Below are 24154 nucleotides of genomic sequence, written 5' to 3'. Positions count from 1 at the left end.
ATATGTATGAAATTAAGCCCGATAGTCTATTCTCTTCATAGCTTTTCTCTCCAGTGTGATGCTGCAAGGAGTGTCTGTATATGTTGGAGTTTCTATCCAGCAGTACATCTAATTTCATCTATTTTGTTCTTTACATCACACTTTGCCGGGGTCAATGGTATCTGCCATAAGGCCTTCAGAATCAGCACTGCGGGTGCCTGGTAGCATAAAATACCTAAGAAACCAATCAGATTTTTAGTTGGAGTCACTGGGGCCCTCTTGTAGGCGTCCAACCACGTCTTTTTTTTTTTTTTTTTTTGGGATGATCAGAAAGTGTGCTAGTCAGAGCTATCAAACCTCATCTAAAAAGAAATTAAAATAGGTCACAGATATACTTACAAGGACATTCACAAGATGGGCTTTTCAAGAAAAGCTAGACATCATAAGGAAAGATCATCCAAAATAGTTCAAAAATGTTTTTATGAAACATTTATATGTTCACCTTTTCTTTTACACAATTTGGCTTGATTTCAGATCCCATGGAAACGCTAACGCACTGAAAAATGCAGAGAAATGCATGGAAACCCTGGGTCATTATATGAGGTTAATATCGATGCTTCTGCTCAGGTTAATGTATGCGGGCAGTGAAGCTGTGTGTTCATTTGACTTGATTACAGAAAGTTGAAAACATGACCCTAAATGGACTTCATCAAAGTAAACATGTATCTGATTCCTTTGGTCATTTGATTTGTCTATTCACAGCGCATGTAGGAGGTTTTGGAGACAAGGTGAGGGAGGCGAGACTGAGATGATTTGGACATGTGCAGAGGAGGGACATGGGGTATATTGGTAGGAGAATGCTTAGGATGGAGCCACCAGGAAGGAGGAAAAGAGGAAGACCAAGGAGGAGGTTCATGGATGTGGTGGGGGAAGACATGCAGGTAGTTGGGTTGAAAAAGTCAGATGTAGAGGACAGGGGGGTATGGAGACGGATGATCCGCTGTGGCGCCCCCTAATGGGAGAAGTCAAAAGAAGAAGATAAAGAAGCACAAGTGTTATATACTTAGTATAAGAATGACAGGAAGGAGCTTTACAGTTGTTTTTTGGTGTTTGGTCCTGGTTTATATACTATTTTAATTGATTTTGGGAGGAAATAAAACTGAACTAGTTATCTGACAGAGTTGGTTTATATATATTTTTTTTATATCTGCTCCAGTTAACCTAAAATGGTTTGAGTTACTGTGAATGAAATCTTTCAAACGACGCGTGCGTGAAACTTCGCGCACGCGCAATGCAGTCCTGGTTGCCCGCACTCGTAGTACCATTGAGGCGGGACAAAAAAAAAAAAAGAACAGCCGATTGGTCGGAAATGAAAAAAAGAGGTGGGATTTAGGAAAGGAATTCGAGCTTGCGATTGGCTGTTCCTTTGAGCGTTAAAGAGAGAGTATCTTGTGGGCCGGAGGTGTCGAGGCTGTGCAGTGAACGGCAATGGAAGCGTTGGAGGGCTAAAGTAAAACTTCTCCAAGGTAACGCTCTAATGTCATCTCCTCTTCTCTGCGGAACTTAGTACAAGCTTTTTATATCTTAACGAGTATTTTTTGGCTTGAAGAACAATCACGATCGTCGTGAATTACAGATGGATGACGCCGTAAACTCATAAAACCTCCCCAAATAATTAAGCAAGGCTTCAGTTTTTTTGTTAAAAGTTAAACCCTCGTGATTATTTATTACTATTTATACATTACTATGATCATGGTATAGAGAGATTAGAAACGGAGTGCTGTTTTGCAGCATGTGTCTCTCCTGGGCTTGTTTTTGGGGAAGTTGATGTGTTTGCGTGTCTGTATGCGAGTATGAACATGTTCAGGGCTGGGCTCAGAAACTCACTCTCACTCACTATTTATATCCATAAACTGCTATCAAAACTCTTTATACATTTAACAACATCCTTTTGATTAATTGGCATTAGATGAAGGGAAATCGATCAATCATCAGATGCCCTGTATGCCAGTGGATTGCTGAGATTCTTCCTCATGAATATTATTTGTTATTGGAGCTTCTGCATTGCATTATGCAAATGAGGCTTCCTTCAATGAAATGTTTTAATCTGAACACAATGTCTTTCAAAAAGCGATATGAATGTAATAAATAAGTAAACAACATGCAGTGTACCAGTTATAGTTCTTTTATAAACTCTAATAATAGCTGAAAAAGCATGCAAGGAATTTCACTGTGATAAGCAGATAATGAACAGGATAAACAGGACTGGTGCCAAACATTTACACACAAACAATCAAGAACTAATTTTGTCATTATTTGATAAACTTGCAGTTGCTTTGTGTCCATGAGAGCGGAGTCTTTCGTGCATTTATTTTCCAAACAAAAAGAAAAACAGTACATTTTCCCCACTGCCTCTTGTATTCCCAGGGTGCCATTATTAACGTCTAACATGTGTTGTGATGTCACAAAAGTGGGCGGAGCTTACAACTTCTAGTTTGTTCAGTATATTGATATCTTTACAGTTTATAGACGTTTATAGTACAGTTATAAAACTTGTCTGTTTCTTTAGCAATTAAAACGGTCTGTAAAGTAGTAATAGTTCAGGAATCTGGAAAACTGGGAACATATCTGTGATTATTAATAATAATAACTTATTAATCATTACCATAATTAATGCGTTTTAGATGTAGAATTATATATATATCAAAATTATATATTATTTTGTCTTGTCAAACAATTTACTTTGACATAAGTGATCATTTTTTTGGATAGCATACCGAACTTGATAAATACATGTTTTCAAAAATAATGACAAAATATATAATTTTTGGTATATACTATATATCACCATATACTACCCAAGACCTTTATTGTCTTAGTCATGACTTTGACTGAAATCTCAGGGGGGTTTCCTTTCGTAATATAGAAGCCATTCAGCAGAACACTTCTAACCGTACACTACATAAACGTGTCATAAATCTACAAAATGCAAATTCAATCTGTATCGTCAGGGGAAAAAAAGCAGCTTCTTACTGAAACCACATCGAGTTTACGAGTGTCTTTATTTCCTCTTGCTACACTGCATATCCAATGACCACATATGTGTGAAATTCATGAAACAGGCACAAAACACTGGTGATGAATTTGTCTCGTTGTCTAACTGAAAAAAATTCACTGCACGTAAAATTATATTCGATTCGAAAAAGAAACGCACACGTCGACGTTTTAATGAATTTTTCCTGCTCAAAAAAGCACCTAATTTGTAAAAAGATGTGTACAACAAAAAGCCGTGCGTCAAGGCTCCATTACTGTACCAATGGTACTTTCCTAAATGTACACAAAAAAAATAGTTCTTGCAATGATCAGCATGTAAAAGTCTCTACCTAGAAAACAGTCCGCGATATGGTTGTTGTGCAGCCTTATATGGTTGTTGCACGAAATGGCAGGTTGAGAAATTAGTCACGCTGGAGTTTTGGTAAAAACGGCAAGAGAACTACCAAAATGAAACTGATGTCCTGGTGACCAAGATTCAGGTCAGAAAATGTCTGTATATGAACATGTGTGTATGTATACATAGACACACACACATACACACACATATATATAGATACGTTAAGTAGTACTGGTATCAATACGACTCCAAATGTGTTGTCTGTGTACATTGTCTCTACGCTATACTGTATATATGGAAATTACTGTAGTACCCAGGTATACCATATGTCCCATCTGCCAGAGTAAAGATGCTATAGTCTACCATCTGCTATATACTTAATAAATTGTTTGTATTAATACTACAGGTGCTGTTGAATGCTTGATTCTGATTGGTCATGAGGTGTCGAATCATTTCTTATAACTGCAGCTCTGACACTAGAGCCGGCTCTCACAACTTTATATAATGCGTTTGTTATGTAATGACATTGTCTTTGTTCCCTAATCTTTAGTTTGAAAGAAAGCGCAAGAAAATAAACTAAAGAGATAAAAGACAGACAGAGCGAGAGAGGGGGGGGTAGGGGTGAAGAAGCAACATTTGTAAATGTATATGCATGAACATAAAGTGCATCTTGGGTCACTTCCTTTAGTCATAAGAGCAGCTGATTGCATCATCTTCTTAGCATGGATGGAGAACTGATCTGGGTTTTAGCAATGCTATGAGTAAAAACACACACACACACACACACACACACTTTGGTGCAGGATATTTGATAGATGTTTCAGAGCTTGATTGAGTTCACAGATCTTAATCTCTCCTTCACAGAACCATCCAATGTCTTTTCATATTTTTTTGTTTCATTGCAAATAAAAATTGGAGACAAAGACGATTAGAAATTTCAGAACTCAGTTTGTCTCAGCGGTTATTACGAAAGGTTTTTATGGAAATCTGATCTTCACTTTAGACTCCGATGTAATTCAGACGCATTAAAAGAGGCTTACAAAGTTACCCACATACATTAAGAATGGAGAAATCTTCATTTGATCTCTGATTCACTCATTCAAAATGCATTAAAAGCAAATGTGTACAAAAAGTTTTTTTTTTTTTATTATCGTGAACCACAGAGGGTTTGTATCAGAACCGGTCTGACGGACCTCGAAGACAATTCTATAGAATCCGCTCCACTCCTGTGTGGTTTATTGACAGAATAAACAGTGGAACATCGGTTGTTAAAGGTTGAGTTTCTGAATGTGTTCATTTCAATGAATAATAAAAATAATATAGAATGGAACCAGTTTAGAAACAAAAATGAAGCTAATAATAAAAGCTGAGGAAAGACTAGAGTCTATAAAGGATGAAACATCTTACGATACAGAAATGAATAAATATAAATAATTCTTTATGTATGAAAAGGTCAGCATGCCATGTTACAGAAAAACCACAGAAGTTTTCCTTCCTGAAGACTTTCCTGTAAATGTACATGAATAGCACAAATAGAACAATTTTCATTGTTGCTGCAAGCGCCGACATCGAAGACTCCTTCCAGAGATAATGAAATCAAATTTTAGATTGATTCTTTATTAAAAAGCTCAGAATTTTCACAAGTACAATTGATGGGTAAGACTTTGCACATGACCTGGGGTCTCCACAACCAAGGACAAGTTAAAACTATGAGGTTGTCCTCTTTCGGTGTAGTAGTGGAATGTTATATTCCAAATAGATGTGACAGAAGCTTTCCGACCAATGATTAGCTTTCAAAACCATACAGCTCCTATGATGGGCCTTGGGAACAAGTGATCATGCAAGTCCTTGCAGGGACCCAAAGATCTGTCCCAAACCCTTCTAGACCAGGTAGAACAAGATGCTGTTTGAGCACTTGAAGTCAACAAGTGTGCAGTCACTATAAATGGGTGCTCCCGCAATTTCCAAAGTAAAAAAGAAGGATGCTAAGTTTCAAGTTTTATGGCATTAATGTGGGAATTGTTTGATAAGTGGGAAGTGGGTGGGTCTTACTTTTTGAAAAGCATATTTAGCCTCAAGTCTTAGGTGGATAGCAAGACCATCTGGTCCACCATCTTCTGTCAAGGAGTGTGTCAATGAGTTCTTGACCCATTGTAGGTAGTGATAGTATCTTAGTTTCATTGATCATCATTGGCTTTTGGCCTGGGGATAGTAACTTAAAAAGAGAGAAATTGAGTTTAAGCCTTGAAACAAAAGGCTTGCAGAGCTTTAGATATGATCTAGGTGCTGTAGCCTGAAACCATGTCTCCTTAGGAGACAGCTGTACCTGAATACATATTTTTGGTGGTACAGTTTGGTGGTCATCACCACCACTTTGGGGAATGGTGCTTGGTGAGAACTGTGGTGTTATCCTGTTGTTTGAGCAGGTCAGTGGTCTGGGTGTGTTTTGTGCAACCATGGTATATAATATGGACCACAGACATGTACAGTCTTACACAGAATTCCTTTCAACAAAGAGCATCGATGGCCACCAGAACATTTTGTTAACCTCTTTAGAAAAAGAAAAAATCCTTTGAGTCAGTGGTGAGTGAGTTTTTATGACATTGGGACAATAGAACACCAATGCTGATTTCAGAGGTGATCACAAATGGAAGAGAAGCATCACAATGGCAAAGAAAATGTGTGCTCGTGAACTTTTCTTTGAGTATCTCATAGAATTTTGGGTTTTCCTGTGTCAGGCTTTCATTGAAGCACCTGTAAAATGTGGAGAACTTTCTGGAGTTCTTTTGAGAATAGATGAACCATCGTATTCATCAGGTTGAATGAGACATGGCCCTGGGTTACTCATTCTTACTTGGATGTAGAGGAGCTGTACCTGGTGACCCCCTCTGCAGGTCCAAAACGGCAAAAGTGATTTGATGCGATTACTGATGGCCAGAACCCAATAGTTTTCCTTGTGACACTAAATGGAGTTTAAAAAGTTAAAACAGAGACCTGGTAATTTTGCTAGATTTCCTGGTCATACACAAGAAGGCACCATTATTACCAAAGTCAAAAATACAAGCAAATAAAACAAGACGATACCAGTGGATAATCCAGAAAGGGGAGCAGAGAGGAACGCTCATATATAGGATAACCCCACAGCGACGACTGGCGCAAGTCAACAAATCTATACAGCCCCTAGTCTGTACTTGTTTGTGTACACTGTAATAGATGTCGATCTTTGTGTAAGTAGTAAAAAATGACCCCCTGTGTGTTTTGTCAGTCGGTTGTAAGATGTCTGTGGAGGCGGAGTCGTTGCTGCAGGAGGTGAAGGAGTGTATAGAAGCAGCTCAGAACTATAGAAGTGAACTGCAGCAAAGATTACAAGGACTGAGCCAGGCACGCAAACAGGTAAACACACACACACACACACACCCCAAAGTGTTTTACAGCAAATCAAGAGTCTTCTGACTGACCGTAAGACCCACCTGTATCCTGTACTAACTAATGTGAGCAACCTAAGAGATGACAGATTATAATACTTTAGTTAAAAAGAGAGAAAGAGTAAACCAAAGATCACATGGAGCACAAAGGTGCTCTACAACTAGCCGAAGTGGAGCCACATTGCCAATGGCAATACAAACAGGACAAGCAGGCGATAGCAATGCGAGTCTGCCTGCCGTGTTTCTGTCCTTTGTTTTCAGTTCTAGATGGTAAAATCTGCACTCAAAACTAAAAGTACAACCCTCTAATAGTGTCAAACCATCCATGGGTGTTATTTTTACACGTTATGATACGCCCATGTCCCCTAAACCAGTGCAGCTTATTATAAATAGTTCTCTGAACATTGAACACACAGTAAGTTAGTATATGCAGTTACAGTGTGTAAGAGTCTTCAGTGTATGCACATTATGTGTCCTTAAAGAGACATGAGCCAGAACGGTGATGTGAGGCTAAACGGTGTGTTAAGGTTTGGCAGGCTATGCACAGAAGAATCTCAAAGTCTGCTTGTGAGGGTGTGTGTGTGTTTTCTTCAGCAGTTTCCTCTCAGAAATGCTGTGCTTATCGAGCGTAAACAACACTGTTATTTCCTGCAGAGACAACCCACACTGTACTGTACATACGTCCGTCTGTTTGGATGCATCCCAACTTTCTCTTTTTTTTTCCTCCCCAGTTCTCTTTTTTCTCTCAGTTCAGCATCCTTATTGACCTTCTTGAGTAGAGCATTTTGTAGCTACTTATAATATAAAATGAAATGAAACGAAAACCACACTCCTTTACTAATACTGCTCTTTATACTAACATACGATACCGACCGATAACCGACGCGACTATCGTGCTGACTAACGGACGACACATAACGGCACCAATCTGGCAACCTGGTGTAACCTGGTGCAGTACCTTTGATGGGGAGCTTGTGGGCCACTGACCTGAGCAGTCACAGAGAGTGTAGCAGTGACGTGGGTGTGCAGTGTGTCTAAGATCCCCTCACTTTAGCGAGCGCTAAGCACCAAGACGTTACCAGCTTCCTTCCCCATCGTTCGCCGAGGTCTTCACAAAGCATAGTAATAGTGCTAACGGGAACCGAAACCAGATAAAGAGCACCAGTGAGAATTAAATGCCGATCAAATCCATTTTCCGATCGTTTAACAATACAAATCAATAATGGCTATAAATATTCATATGAATAAGGAATAACAGTAAAAAAAAAAAGTGTGTGTTAGAAAGGGGTTGCATTTACGTGATCAGAAACCATGACAAAGAATTAATTAATCTTGAAAAATTTTATCACTCGATCTACGCACGTAACTGAGGATGTGTGTATAATCAGTTTGTCCTGCAGCCATGCTATCAGTGTTATTTTAGGCTTCGTGTTTCCGTTTCCTGTTCAGCACAGACAGCGCTATCTCTCTTCGCACACACTCGCGCACGCACACACACACACACACACACACACGTAAGCACAGACAGACAGACAGGCAGACTGAATGTGCCACGTTTGCAATGATGAAAGGTGTTTTCTAAATGCTCCACCAGTAGCTCCATGGTGTGTGTGTGCGTTAATAGTAAGAACTAGATCTTCTTCATTCCAGAAACATAAATGAAATTACAACAATTACAAACCATACAGATACTTTGTGTGTTCATCTACATCGTTGACCTAAACCTTCAGCTATCCTTTCCTCGCTGTATTCTAAATTACGCAAGAAAATAGTAGCATGTGTGCCATACAGAGCATACAAAGTCTTTTATGGAGTGGAAGAAGGTTCTGTGGACAGATGAGTACAAATGTGAAATTTTTGGCTCCAACAGAAGATCTTATGTAAGATGAAGAACAGGAGAGAAGATGTTTGCAGAATGCTTCACCCCCCACAGTCAAACATGGAGTTGTAAGCGTAAGCGTTTGGGGTTGTTTTGGAGCAGGGAAGGTTGGAGACTTATTTCGGGTGAAAAGGAACCAACATGGCTACCATTCTATATTTCAACAGCATGCAATTCCATCTGGACTGCAGCAAATTGGAATCGACTTCAATCGACACGCAACAAGTCAGTAACCTCAGATCCTCTGGCTCCTCCCTTCATTTACATATTAATGCTTGACCACACCCCCTCTTCCACAGTAACCTTTTCGCAAATGAAGCATTCTTATTCACTCTCATGTCCTGACCCACTTAAGTCCCACAAGTGACTGTTTTTTTTTTTTTTTGGTGGCTCTCATGGAGCATGTCATCGGTTTGACGTATCGAAAGCACGACTCTTAGTGGGCAAAGACCATTCCGAATTAGTGATGTCAAGATGAACGACCCGTCACTAATTCTGAATGCACAGAAAGGAACTAATACATCAACTAGTGTCAACTAGTGTGACCATCATTCCTCCAGTTTGGATGTAAATCAACAAAATATACCAAAGATCTGCTTTTGCCATACTTAATGAACGGTTATTGTCGTTTCCGAACAACATAAATTACATTCAAATCCTCACTCGTGGCCACTTTATTAACACTTCAGCTGTTAAAGAGGCACTGGATCATCTTTCTGGTGAAGGGAAACAAAATAATCTGTCTCAAGGTTTGTTTGGGTTGGGGAAAAAAAATGCTGACCCTGTCTGTGACCTTCAATGGAAGCAGATACAAAAACAGACTTAGTGACAAACAGATCTATTTTGAATTGATATTAGTATTAATAGCAGAGTATGAATAGTAGCATACCGGTTTACAATTGCTGACTGCTGGCAGGATGATCTCTCATCTACAGATCTATGCTCAGATAAACACCTAGTGCACAATGTCAGATATGCGCTCAGATAACCGCCTAGTGCACACTGTCACACTCTGTAATGTGAAACTAAAAGATTTTTGCATGCACTCTTGGCTGGAATGTAAACAGAAGTTATTGAAACAGAAACACGGATAATAAATAAAGACAAACCGGATTATTAAACACTATGAGCACCTGTATTGAGTTTTTTCCCCCTCCATCTTGTACAAGAGGAAACATGTTTGCGTGTTTTCTCTTTCAATTTGAACAGCACGAAAGACAGGAAGTGTGCGGTTTCATCTTGGTGAATCGGAGTTTGAAACGTAAAGAGAGGCCCTTGTCTTATACCATTTCCTCTTTTTTTTTCTTCCACACACCATCTTAAAGCAGCTCTTTATGCATTAACCGTATATCTACAAGTCATACTCATCAAATATTACTTAATTTATTTTTGTACCTGATGTAGGTGAGACACTCAGCTATGCAGGCTTATCAGGCATAGAATTACACTGTGTGGCCAAACGTTTGTGGACACCTGAGCATAAGATCAGTATGTGTTTTTTTTTTTTTCTTTTTTCAACATCCCACGTGGGAGATTTTACACTAGATTTTGTGGACATTTGTATTCATTAGTAAAGTCAGGTACTTATGGAGGAGCAGGAGATCTTTTACTCCAACCCTTGTAAAGCATATCTTCATGGCTTTAAAACTCTTCTATTTCAAGTGAAGGGACGGCCAAATATTATGCTACTACATCCAAAGACAACCTATACAATCGTGTGTCTTTAACTTTGTTTGGGAAAGAACCACGTATGACTGGTTTCTCAATACATTTGGCCATATTGTATATCTATCTATATAATGTCACTGAGCAGAAGTAAGTTTAACCCCCTGTAATTCCTCATCATGCCCTGAATGGAAGGATGAAGTGGGACGTATTGGTCAGACGTTATTGGTGCTGTGAGTAAAATGTTTGTATTAAAACTAGCTTTGATTTGAAAAGATTCCAAGAGAAACGAGCCCTGCTAAATTCCCAATGAATTTGTCAACGAAAGGCTATTCATGGCATCTGGAGTCAATATTTTTATAATATAGTAACCCCATTAAGTGATGTGTCATGATACTTGTCTTTTATGCAAGTCTTTCTTTATTCCCCCTCCTCCTTCTACGTATTTCCTGTTTTACTGCTCATAGTGCCATGAGCTCCATTGGTTCCTTCAGTCTTAAAAAGGGTTAAAATGTGTGTGTGTGTGTGTATATATATATATATATATATATATATATATATATATATATATATATATATATATATATATATATATATATATATATATATATATATATATATATATATATACACACACACATACATACATACATACATATACAGTGAGGAAAATAAGTATTTGAACACCCTGCAATTTTGCAAGTTCTCCCACTTAGAAATCATGGAGGGGTCTGAAATTGTCCTCGTATGTGCATGTCCACTGTGAGAGACATAATCTAAAAAAAAAAAACCAGAAATCACAATGTATGATTAAAACTATTTATTTGTATGATACAGCTGCAAATAAGTATTTGAACACCTGAGAAAGTCAATGTTAATATTTGGTACAGGAGCCTTTGTTTGCAATTACAGAGGTCAAACGTTTCCTGTAGTTTTTCACCAGGTTTGCCCACACTGCAGGAGGGATTTTGGCCCACTCCTCCACACAGATCTTCTCTAGATCAGTCAGGTTTCTGGCCTGTCACTGAGAAACACGGAGTTTGAGCTCCCTCCAAAGATTCTCTATTGGGTTTAGGTCTGGAGACTGGCTAGGCCACGCCAGAACCTTGATATGCTTCTTACAGAGCCACTCCTTGGTTATCCTGGCTGTGTGCTTCGGGTCACTGTCATGTTGGAAGACCCAGCCTCGACCCATCTTCAATGCTCTAACTGAGGGAAGGAGGTTGTTCCCCGAAATCTCGCAATACATGGCCCAGGTCATTCTCTCCTTAATACAGTGCAGTCGCCCTGTCCCATGTGCAGAAAAACACCCCCAAAGCATGATGCTACCACCCCAATGCTTCACAGTAGGGATGGTGTTCTTGGGATGGTACTCATCATTCTTCTTCCTCCAAACACGTTTAGTGGACTTATGACCCAAAAGTTCTATTTTGGTCTCATCTGACCACATGACTTTCTCCTATGACTCCTCTGGATCATCCAAATGGTCATTAGCAAACTTAAGACGTGCCTGAACATGTGCTAGTTTAAGCAGGGGAACCTTCCATGCCATGCATGATTTCAAACCATGACGTCTTAGTGTATTACCAACAGTAACAATGGAAACGGTGGTCCCAGCTCTTTTCAGGTCATTGACCAGCTCCTCCCGTGTAGTTCTGGGCTGATTTCTCACCTTCCTTAGGATCATTGAGACCCCACGAGGTGAGATCTTGCATGGAGCCCCAGTCCGAGGGAGATTGACAGTCATGTTTAGCTTCTTCCATTTTCTAATGATTGCTCCAACAGTGGACCTTTTTTTCACCAAGCTGCTTGGCAATTTCCCCGTAGCCCTTTCCAGCCTTGTGGAGGTGTACAATTTTGTCTCTAGTGTCTTTGGACAGCTCTTTGGTCTTGGCCATGTTAGTAGTTGGATTCTTACTGATTGTATGGGGTGGACAGGTGTCTTTATGCAGCTAACAACCTCAAACAGGTGCATCTAATTTAGGATAATAAATGTAGTGGGGTGGACATTTTACTAACAGGACTAACAGGTCTTTGAGGGTCAGAATTCTAGCTGATAGACAGGTGTTCAAATACTTATTTGCAGCTGTATCATACAAATAAATAGTTTAAAAATCATATATTGCGATTTCTGGATTTAATTTTTTTTTTAGATTATGTCTCTCACAGTGGACATGCACCTACGATGACAATTTCAGACCCCTCCATGATTTCTAAGTGGGAGAACTTGCAAAATAGCAGGGTGTTCAAATACTTATTTTCCTCACTGTTTATATAAACCCAGACATTAGCCAGTGCACTCTTAGTGCCAGTCTCAAACCTGGATAAGTGGGGAGGGTTGTGTTAGGAAGGGTATCCAGCGTAAAACGTGCCAAATCAAATATGCAGATCAGGAATCAGAATTTCATACCAGGTCAGTCGAGGCCTGGGTTACCAACGACCACCACAGGTACTGTTAGCCAACAAGATACCGGTGGAAATTGGGCTACTGTTGGCCGAAGGAGGAGAGCAGATGTACAGGACAGGGGGGTATAAAGAAGAATGATCCGCTGTGGCGACCCCTAATGGGAGAAGCCGAAAGAAGATGTGTGTGTGTGTGTGTATATATATATATATATATAAGAACTGTTGCTATGCTGCAGTTATCAATACTATTCTAATGCCTCGGCGTCTTTTGTGTCAAAGGTGCGAGGAAGCTCCACTCACACCCGCGAGGTCTTGAAGCGGCATTTTCAGGATCTTCAGGCAACTCTGAGCCGTTTGCTAAACGAGCGACTGAACACGCTCCTGCAGGAAGTGGATGCCATCGAGCAGGACAGCATCAATCCGCTAGACGACTGCCAGAAACTCATCGAACATGGCGTCAAAATGGCCGACGACCTCCTGCGTGAAGGTGAGGCCCGAAAATCTAGTCTGGTCAGCACTCACGCTACAACACACAGTGGCAGATACTCGCGGTAGAACACGGCTAGCGATTACACAAATTCTATTTATCTATTATAAATACACAAGATTCTCATTAGTTATCATCAGCGTCTCCGGTATCCACTTTATTCCCTGTCGCCTGACAGATGTTTGTGGATGCCGAAAAATGAGTACACCTGGTTTGTACTTTTGTAACACTGACATGAAACCGGTGCCTTGTCTTGGACATCCGGCGTCTCATGTTCAGAGGGTCGGGGTTCAGTAAATTAGAGAAGAAATATGAAGTATGTTTAAAAGAAGAAGCCATCGTTTGTCACAGACACACTACAGCTTGTTAGAAGGTTGGGCTCAGCAGGAGACAGCGGGTCAATCATGATACAGAGACTTAAACGCTGAGTCACCACTATTTCCCAAGAACAGCACATCCCCTATATAAAATGTTTTATTTTTATATATACTATAGCAATTTTGAGAATCCTGTCTATATATTATATACTATATGTTATTTCTGTCACTCATGACATTATAGCAGCTCCAATTGTACTTTTCTTCACATGAATATTTTTTTTCTCTTGCAATATTTTTATGTAAAGATTGATGATGATTATTTTGTACAGTCTTATAAATAATGGGGGAAAAAATTGAAAATAATACTCCATCTAGATATCACATGACAGACAGACAGCTGACATTGGAGACTCCTTCCAAATAAAATGTTAAATAAATCCCCCTGATTACAGAAGTAAAGGTTTTTAATGCCTCCTGTGCATCCAGGTGAAGCGGCGATACGCTGCGGGATCAGTGACCGAGAGGACAAACTGTGCAGCTTTGCGAAAAAAGCCCTTCACATCCAACTAGACAGGTGGGAACCGAACTCTGGTTAAGTTTCTTCTGCGAATAAACAGACAGGGGCTTTCGTCTCGTTAAACAATACTCACTAACGAAGTCGATGCGTGCGCAGCCTCCCCGAGGTGCCGGCGCTGGTGGACGTGCCGTGTGTATCGGCGCAGCTGGACGACTCGTTGCTGTGTTCGATGCAGGAGCGAGTGACGCGCCACGGAAGTGTGTCGTCCCACCCGCCCGTACAAATCGAGGAGCTGGTTGAGAGAGCCGGTGGGGTGTTGGTGCGCTGGAGCAAGGTAACACACGCATACACACACGCGTGTGCGCGTGTTCAGGCAGTACGTACAGGTGTATTATCTTGTGTGTTCATGTGTGTCTGGGTGGTAGGTAGACGAGGACTTTTACCCTCAGGAGTACAGACTGCAATACAGACGCAGCAGCTCCACCCATTACGAGGATGCGTACGTCGGGAGCGAGTGCGAATTCCTGCTGCTGCACCTGGACCCTCACACGGATTACCTGTTCCGAGTGTGCGCACGAGGCGAGGGGCGCACCGAGTGGAGCCCATGGAGTGTCCCGCAGACCGGATACACAACCCTCACAGCGCACGGTACACAGCACACACACAAAGTAAACACGTACAGTGGATATTAAAACATTTATAACATTTGGCAGACACCTTTTTCCACAGTTTACATTTATCGCATTCATACACTTGAGCAGCTATGGGGTTAAGGGCCTTGCTCAGGGACCCCAAAATGGGCAGCTTGGTGTGGTTGGGATTTGAACTCATGGCATTCGGTTCCAAAGTCCAAAGCCTTAACCACTAAGCGACCACCTACCCAAAACATGCCTCTTCACCCCTTACTGAGATAAAACCAACCGATTTCCACCATATAGAACGTCTATTGTACACGAGGGGTTTACAAAATTCTCTCCAGACAGACTGCGATTCCCTGTGAGGACCTCGAATGAATTTCAATTGATACCATTTTATATAAATAAATTTTAACCATTGGAGTTCTGAATCCTAATGCACCGTGTGTGTGTGTGTGTAGAGTGGAGTGCCGGTGTGGATGGGTACATTCTGAGCAGCAGGAAGAACATGGCTCTTCGCAGCGACTCGTCATCCTCAGGAAGCGCATCTGTGCTTTACTCCAACACACCATCATACTTCTGCGGACAAACCCTCACCTTCAAGTACGACCTCTGGCACTCTTAATTGCATACAGTTCTCGAACGCTGACCCTGTAAGAGCTCTTTATAAGGAGTTCTAATGAGCTTTTTAGCTATGAAAGTATTAAGGTAGCAAAATTTTGTTTAATATGTAATATGCAAAATGACAATGCGATAAAAATGGCAGTGTTTTTCTGTATTTCATTTTCAAGAGGTTACATTTTCTCTTTCCATGTGCACAATGTTTGGTGCAAAAGCCAAATCTAAATAAAATGATATCATTTACATTTGCCGTTTCCAACAGTAGTTGGAATTCATTTTTAATCAAGTTTGCAACTTAGGAAGCCTTAAAATCGACATAATTTACATATTAAAACTACTGTTGGAAATGGCAAATGTAAATTATACAATTTAATCGTTTTTGTACCAAACTCTGCACATATTGTTGGAAAGTATACATTTAAATACAGAAACACATGAATATGCTAAATACGGAACATAGCGGTAGCAAAATTCTATTTAAAAATCTGCTACCGCTACGCTTCCATATTCAGCTAATGTTAGCTAGCTTTATGTGAGGGAGTTTCATCCCAAAACACTTTCTTGTTTTTAATAAACCTCCATTCGTTAGTCATTTAGAATTGAACAATGCTAACTACTGGTCACGCGAACAAAGCTAACAACCGATCAGTGATGATGAGGGTTGGAGAATCAATGAAGTGGTATTGAATGCCGACTTGCTGCTGTGGAAGAGGTCAGGACCGATTTCACTGCTTTGCCTTTTGTTTGTAATGAGTTCTTACGAGCATTGCAGCTGACCGTCAGTTCTGCTAGTTACCAGGTGAGTTAGCCAGCTTTGTTTGAAGGATTCAGCCAAGAGACTTTCTTCTTCTTAAACAACCTTACTTTTTTTTAGTCATGTTCCACACTTTTTCACCTCTCAATTCGTAGGAAATATTAGGTACCATGTAAATAGTCTGAAAGTTCTTGATGTGTTTGAAGTGATGTGTTCAACAAGGTCCAAATTGTGACGTCTAGTTCAGTGCTCATGTTAGTTCTCACTCTCCAGTGTTCTGTATTGTTTAGAGATTTATGATCACACTCTTGATGTCACCCAAATGAGGATGGGTTCCCCTTTTGAGTCTGGTTCCTCTCAAGGTTTCTTTCTCATAACATCTAAGGGAGTTTTTCCTTACCACAGTCGCCGTGGCTGCTCATCAGGGATAAATGCACACTGTTCACCTTAACTGTTGATTTCTGTAAAGCTGCTTTGAGACAATGTCTGTTGTGAAAAGCGCTATAGAAATAAACTTGACTTGACTAGCAGTGAAATGGCGAGTGAAAGACAGCCTGGTCCAATCACACAGCAGAGCTGTTAGAGCAGCTTTCTGTGGAACTGCAGATCAGTCAAGAGTGCCTATGCTGATCACTATACACCACCAAAAGCTCCTACAATGGACATGTGAGAACCAGAATGTGGTCTGATCTGGTGTATGACTTTTTATGTTAACAACATGAGGACGGTTGGTGCGTATGTGGGTGCGTGTCACGGAAAAAGGTGGAACGGCTAGTCAGATTATATGATTGTTTATTACATTTTTATATTTGAGCAGAATGTACTGAGAAAGTTGAACGGACAAAAAGACTAAAGCGCTGCTGCATCAGCCCCTATAGAGTTCAGGGTGGCTTTCTCCTATTGTGTTCAAATACATATTGTATGTATATAAGTAGCCTTCTAGTTTACAAGGCCAAAGATGAGTGGTTTGATTTTTCCGCTTAAATCACTCCTGAATGACACTGTGTGTGTGTGTGTGTGTGTGTGTGTGTGTGTGTGTGTGTGTGTGTGTGTGTGTGTGTGTAGGATTACAGCAGCAGGGCAGATGGATAAGCGTGACAGTCTGGGGGTGTGTGTGGATAAACCCAGTAATTCAGAATCTCTGCAGAGGGACCAGGCTGTGTGTATCTCCACTAACGGTAGGTCTGATCCTCACCCTCAGTGATGAACAACAACACAGAGCTACTCTCTAATATCACATCAAAGCGAACACTGGCACGTCGTCGTGATTTCGGCCATGAAGTTAATAAATCAATATTTGGGTTTTCGCTATACTCTTGGTGTATTTCTGTTAGTTAGCTAGCTAAGTGTGTACCTGTATACATGAATAATGTAAAGTTATGTAACACCCGTCACTTCAAAGTGTTAAATCTTATTCAGTGAAAAGTGCTAACTAGCGAACAGGGATATTAAGGGGACTGAAGAATTAATGAAGCAGTAGTTAATGCTGACTTGCGGGAGAGGTCAGGAGCGACTTCACTGCCCTGCCTCGTCTTTTAAATGAGTTCTCATGAGCTTTTATGGTGTAACAGTCCAAAAACGGACTGTTACACCGTAAAGCCTCCATCTCGTCGTTTCCACACGATCCTAATTATCATGACGTGTACTCACGCAGGTGCCGTGTTTGTTAACGGGAAAGAAATGACCAACCAGCTTCCCACAGTCACCGTCGGCTCAGTCATCACCTACGATATGGAAGTGGTCAGCATTATCCCAGCGAACAACAACAACCCGAGCGACGCCATCAGCTTCAAACTGCGGGTTACAATCGGTTCGGGGAACCGGGAGGTGGTTTTTGATTGGCTGCTCGACCAAGTTGTGGACTGCCTCTTCTTCGGCTGTTCCTTCACAAACCCAGGGTGGAAAGTGCTGGTTTTCTGATACTCAGTTTATTATTATTATTATTATTTTTGGCTGATGTGCTTCATTTTGTTTGTATCTTGAAGTCAAAGCTGTTTACAGTGTTTACTCACACGTACAATTAATCGCAAACTAGTGTTCATTTTTAACTTGCTGTCCGAGCCACCACGCGAAAATTTTAAGCCCCGCCCAGCAAAAAGGGAGCTTGCGATGATGCTGGTCATCATTGGAAATAAGGGGTTATTTCCAATGGGCAAATAATTTCCAATGGGAAAGTATTTTCCTACTTTCCCAGTTATTCCCTAGTTATTCATTATAAGTGGTTATTCCCTTATTTCCAACGACGACCAGCATCACCGGCTCACTTTTTCCGAAAACCGCGTATGCTAGCCAGCCGTCCTATCTTACCAGAGCCTCCTACTTCTGAAATCTGTTTTTGAAAGCCTTTGCCTTTACCATGCTGGTCAGCAGTGACATCACATCATACCGATTGACCCTCATGGTTGCCTACACTGTTTACACCCGGACCCATGATTTCATGCTCGATCACGAACGGGTCGCTAGTTTCCAGGAAAGCTTTCAACAACACAGAAACAAAAGGGCTAGAATAACACATAACTCACGCTTAATATAAACCGCCTTGTGCTTATCCAAAGATACCGTATACCCAGCTTGCTAGTTTTGAACAGCAACACTCATTTAATGTTAAAAACAATTTAAATTCAATAAGAACGGAGACAAAAATGCGAATCTCATTAGGAAACAGTGCTAAAGAGAACTACAACAAACTAGTACACGATTATCCTAATAGGATTAAAAGGTGAAAATGAATTCTTTTTCAGCATTTTTTGGTTTACCTACTCCTCTCAGTAACAGGTGTGTTAAGGTTTCGTTCTTTTTTTTTTTTATAGATAATAGATAAATAGTCTGCAGTCTGGAGTTGCAGAGCATGCTGGTTTACCACAAAAGCTCAGATGCAGATCTTCGAGGTTGCTTCCTTTTCTCTCTCTCTTTTTTCCAGGGGGTAGGGGATATATCTTTTGAAGTAAAAATGATTTTCTGTTTCTGCGAAAGCTAATCTGGGGATCTGGACTAAAATGAAACTGCATAACAAATGTGAATCTTAAAACCGTAAGTCAAATTTGTACACCGTTTCGACACGCGTTCCATTTGGAGCGAGACGCTGGGCTGGGAAAGCTGTACATCTTAGCAACCTTGATGTTTGATTAACTTTTCTACGCAAAAAAGAAACAAAAAAATGTTCTCTTCGACATAGTGGTATTCAGGGGTAGCAGTCGTAGCTACGGTAAATACAACAAAACGTTTTGCTGACTACTTACGATGATCTACTGTTCAAAAAATGATACGACCACATTTGCTAAATGACAAGCTTGCTAACCTGCTAGCTAAAGAATAATAGTGCAATTCCAACGGTTGACGAGTCCAGAGTCAAGAATCAAACCAAATTTGAACTCAGACCAACACTAGTCAGTGAGTCAGTATTGGAGCAATAAATGAACGCCAGCTATCTGAAAGGTACTTAGATGTTATAATGCTGTTGAACAGGTATTCAGACACGTAGCAGGGTTGATCAAACTGTGACGGTTTAGTGAATTTGTAGCTTTGTACCTCATTTGCGTGTGTGTGTGTGCCTTCTGAATACACCTGATAGAGCGCAGCGAGATTTTCACCAATCATTAATAAAAACTATTCAATTCTACTGTATTTGTATTGTGCTTCGTAGAACGGTATAAAGCCACACAGCTGTGGCATAGCAAAACAACCCGAGTGAGAAAGAACCCTGGCGAGGAACCCCTGTGTGATTGTCAGAAGAACAAACACTTTACACCAAGAGTGTTGAAAGGATGTTCATTGTGAGCATCGGGCTCATGTTTATGAGGACTTCTACAGTTCTTATGTGGTTCAAATTGACAGTATACTGGTGGGACTGGACGTGGGAGCTCAAGAAAGTGATGGCTCAGTGGTAAAGACTGATCAAAATGTCATGAGTCCAAATCCCAGCACCACCAAGCTGCTACTGTCAGGCGCTTAAGACCCTTACAATCAACTTCTCAGATACCGCCAGGATAGTGCACACAAGCATGTCTATGATGCACAGGAACCCACTTTTGGTTATAAGATTAATTGCATAAGAACCCACTTTTGGTTATAAGATTGATTGCATAAGAACCCACTAATGGTTATAAGATTTATTGCTATGAAAAGAAGTTAAAAGGGGTCATCAAATGGATGATTCCTGAACACAAGAAAAGCACCAGAGTGACCCTGTTTCCCAGATAAACACCGAGAGAAAGAAGGAAAATATAATCTTACTTTGCTAGCGCCTGGTGAAACCGGGCAGCCCTGGTTAACAGTCGGTCTTGCGTACTGTGACAACAGGAAACACCTGCTGAATCAAACACAGATGAACAAATAGGTGCTTCTAAAACCCAAACAAACCAGGTGCTATTTATTGCTGGGTTACTCAAATAAAATAAAATCCACTAGTAATTATATTATAGCGATTATATTCGATTTACCTTGATTAAAGTTCTCTTACCACTCCACCAAAACCTATGCTGCTGTACACCAGGATCTAGAGAGAGGGAAAATGTGTGGACACTTTTTGCTATTTAATATACATCCAGTGAATACAACCATTTTACATTTGCAGTATCGGAAACCTAGTGAAGATGAAGGACAAAAACTACAGTGCTATAGCAAAGATTTAACCTTAAACCACAAACATGGGACTTTCCCTTGAAGATGAGCTGAGCTTTAATAATAAGAAATATCTATATATGAAAAAGTTGCAGGACAACCTGAAAGCAGCAGGAACAAATACAATAAGAAAATAAACTGCACCTCAATAATCTTTGTTCCTGCATCTCAGAGATCTTCAAGCCAGACACAATATGATATACTCTGAATTTGAATTTCTGGCAGTAATTCAGGATTATGTTAACAGGCTTTGAGTATGATCCCATATACACCAATCACACAGTGAAGTGGGAGTATTATAATACAGATTATTTGCTTTTTATGCAAAATGGTACTAAAGTAATACACATGACTGAAGAAAGCATAAATAAAGTCATGTACTATGCCATATAAGAAATGATTGTTTTATGAAGACAGACGTTTCAACCAAACAAATAACAATTAATCTTGCATTCTCCTGACTTGAATATTGTTGGGTATTTATAAAGGATCTGGCAGTTGCGTGTGTATGAATGCAATCCTTTTAACCATGGAAAACTGATGATATTAAGGCCTCACAGGATTTAAAGGATCTGCTGCTAACGTCTTGGTGCCAGATACCACAGCATGCCTGCAGATGATTTGTGGAGAGCTGTTATGATGACCCAAATAAAACCTACACCATATTTACCAGGTGGTTTAAGTGTTATAGCTGATGTGAATGTTACTATTCTAACTAGGAATGACGGTAGCAGATACGAGCGGCGTTTCTTATCCATTCAGAGAGCTAAAGCCAAAGCCTTGCAGTTTACTCTGTGAGCACAATTATTAAAATAATTAACAAAAAACAATGGCAATGAAAATTCCTTTATTTTTTTTTATGAAACAAAACAACTCTTTTTTGATCAAAAGCACCAACAAGCTGGCTTATATCAGTTTATATATCATTTACTCCCCCCATGGCCAGCTGTATTTTGTGCAAACGATGCCAGTCTCTGTTTGAGGTGTTAAAAAAAAAAAAAGAAAAAAGAAAAAAAAAAGATTTAATAAAAAGTCCAGCAAAAAAAAAAAAAAAAAGCTCCAACTGAAACAATGTGAAGCCTCTGAAATGGACTCCCTTTGGTATGTGAACTCAATAAAAATAACTTTTTTAAAACCCTCATCGTGGATGATTCCTGAATATAACCTACTTTTTTTTTTTTTTTTGCATCTATTCGTATAACCATTACACAGTACTGCTACTTGCTCTGAAACAGCATCTGCATTTCCGCGATTACGTACACTATGGTGTAAAAGGGAGAATTTCTTTTTTTGCACACAAAGCAGGAAAAAAAACAAAAAACAAAACAGTAATTAAGACGAGCAAAGGCATTTTTAAATAAATCGATTCGGAAAATGTTGCAGCTTTTATAATCATATAAAAATTATTTCCAAATGTAACGGATTGTGAAATAATCACATCTGTTCCTGGAACATCAGGATATTCAACTAATCAAAAAATCTTTTTTAATTGGTGATGTTTGGAAAAACATTATGGTATCATATACCTGATTAGCAGCATGTGTGCATCACTGCATTTTGGTTAAAAGCAAAAGTCAAACAGCTAAAAAGACAGAAAATGATTTTAAAACATCATCAGCAGGAAAGCAAACAAGCATTGCTAAAGAAAAAAAAAATGAAAAAAATAAAAACACAAAACCCTTTCATTTCTCACGAGGGGTGCGCCGATCCGATGACAGAATATCATGTAAATCAAACCCGGATTGGATACTTCCTGATCTGATCCACTGTTCTTTTTTTTTTTATTTGCTGTGAACGGTTTAAATATAAATCTACGTTCCTCGTACGGCGCAGGTGCATGAAGGAATGTACCTGCCGTACAACAGAGCATTAATGGCAGTATCATCTGATCCTTACACTTAAATAGGTCCTTTTTTAAAAGTGCAGAATCAAAAAAAACGAGAGAGAGAGCGCGAGATCAGTGCATGCCTACCAAATTAATACTCAAAACATCAATATGACCAACATTTCACACACATATTAGCCTTCATTCTGCATGAAGTAAGTTAACTCTTCTGTCTCCCTGCTCACAAGGCTGTTACTCAAGAGTCTTGTGGTTTTTAAACACATCCATGTTCCTTTTGTTTCTATGCAACAAAGAAATACTCATAAAAGGCGAATACGCACAAGAATTGGACATTGAAGGACAAAAAAAAAAATAGGTTCTGTGGACAGAGGAGTTCAAATGTGACATTTTTGTCTCCAACATAAGATGACGGTGAACAGGAGAGATGATGTGATCAGACTGCCTCACCCACACAAACCTGGAGGTGGAAGCTTAACCAACATGGCTACGTTCCATAATTCAACACCATGCAATTGGACTGCAGCTGATTGTAAGCCGAAATGTATGTCCGAGCTCTGTGTTATTTACAGAGCAAACATCAGGCTGGAATGTTCTCTATTATGCAATGGCCTGCTCAGTCACCTCACCTAAATCCTATATCACTGCTCTGGGTTGAACTGGTTTGCAACGTCAGAAAGAAACAAAGAAAACTAGTGAACACCTTTGACGAGATTTACAAAAAAGAACGCCAAAGTATTTCAGCTGAATGTTTGAAGAATGAAACTGTCTGTTTCTTGCAAAGAGTGTGTAAAGCTATTATTTATGCTAAGGGATAAATCTTCATCCCATGACCTAGTTTTCTGCATAGAAACAAATGTCTCTTCAAAATCCATAAAACATTAGATGTTACCACACTTTTTCCCACGAACTGTATGCGATTGTGTTTTAAGCAAATGCTTTTGAACTGCTACGTCGCTCTTGCCATAACTGGGCAGCGTTCATTTTGAATTTCATTGACCTCAGAAGTGCTAGCTTGACTGCATTCTCTGACAATCGAACAAATAATTACAGAGAAATATTCTCAATATTTCTGTCAGCTGAACGAATTTCTTTTAAAAAGCTAGCAGAAAGTGTATCCAAGTGACTAGCATTTATTAGCTTGATATGTTAAATAGCTTGCTCCTCATTAAAAATTAGGTCCAATGTACTACGCACTATGAGGATATTGCAAAAGAGTCGATGTAGAAAATCCCCTCGAGAAGGAAAAGCAAGAGATAACGCAGTCGCGTTCACAACGACGGGGATCAGATCGTGTAACGGATTAGCGGCACAGACCCAGTGTGTACCACCTGGTTTCAGTGCAACAGTTACAGATAGTTCATACTAGTTTTAGCACCTTTAACCACAGCCCTGTGTGTATATGTATGTATGTATATGCATGCGTGTGTAATACCATAAATTAATGGGGTGCTAATCACAAGCTAATGAGTTCAGTCAGATATTTACAACCAAACAGCAAACTTGGATTTTTACAGAGTAACAGACATTAACAAGGGAAGATATTTTCAAAGCGCTCGCCTTACATGTCACTTCTTTAACTCGGGCCCTGGATGTGCAAACTACCTGAATT

At 39.9% G+C, this 24154-nt stretch overlaps 2 protein-coding genes across 3 annotated transcripts in view; one reads left to right on the top strand and one right to left on the bottom strand.

The window, feature by feature from the left end:
* Positions 1 to 1382: 1382 nt before the first annotated feature.
* crlf3 (cytokine receptor-like factor 3) lies at positions 1383 to 19698 on the top strand. Its single transcript, XM_083565917.1, has 9 exons — positions 1383 to 1505; positions 6647 to 6763; positions 13025 to 13232; positions 14039 to 14126; positions 14226 to 14403; positions 14495 to 14717; positions 15166 to 15307; positions 17145 to 17257; positions 17734 to 19698. The coding sequence occupies exons 2-9, from the start codon at positions 6647 to 6649 to the stop codon at positions 17997 to 17999; spliced, it is 1335 nt and encodes a 444-aa protein (XP_083422043.1). The 5' UTR covers positions 1383 to 1505; the 3' UTR covers positions 18000 to 19698.
* Positions 18977 to 24154, bottom strand: part of suz12a (SUZ12 polycomb repressive complex 2 subunit a) — a 17587-nt gene continuing 12409 nt past the window's right edge. The window contains exons 17-18 of one of the 2 annotated variants that reach the window (XM_083565850.1): positions 20136 to 24005; positions 18977 to 20104 (exon numbers count right to left, since the gene is read on the bottom strand). The gene's annotated coding sequence lies outside the window, so the exon portion shown is untranslated. Of the gene's footprint in view, positions 24006 to 24154 lie in introns of both variants that reach the window. The other variant, XM_083565849.1, reaches the window with a different exon arrangement.

This window comes from Silurus aristotelis, assembly GCF_946808225.1.
Source record: "Silurus aristotelis genome assembly, chromosome: 17".
In the NCBI taxonomy this organism is placed as follows: Eukaryota; Metazoa; Chordata; class Actinopteri; order Siluriformes; family Siluridae; genus Silurus; species Silurus aristotelis.
Note: the sequence above shows the minus strand (reverse complement) of the source record. Positions and strands in the feature narration are given on the sequence as shown.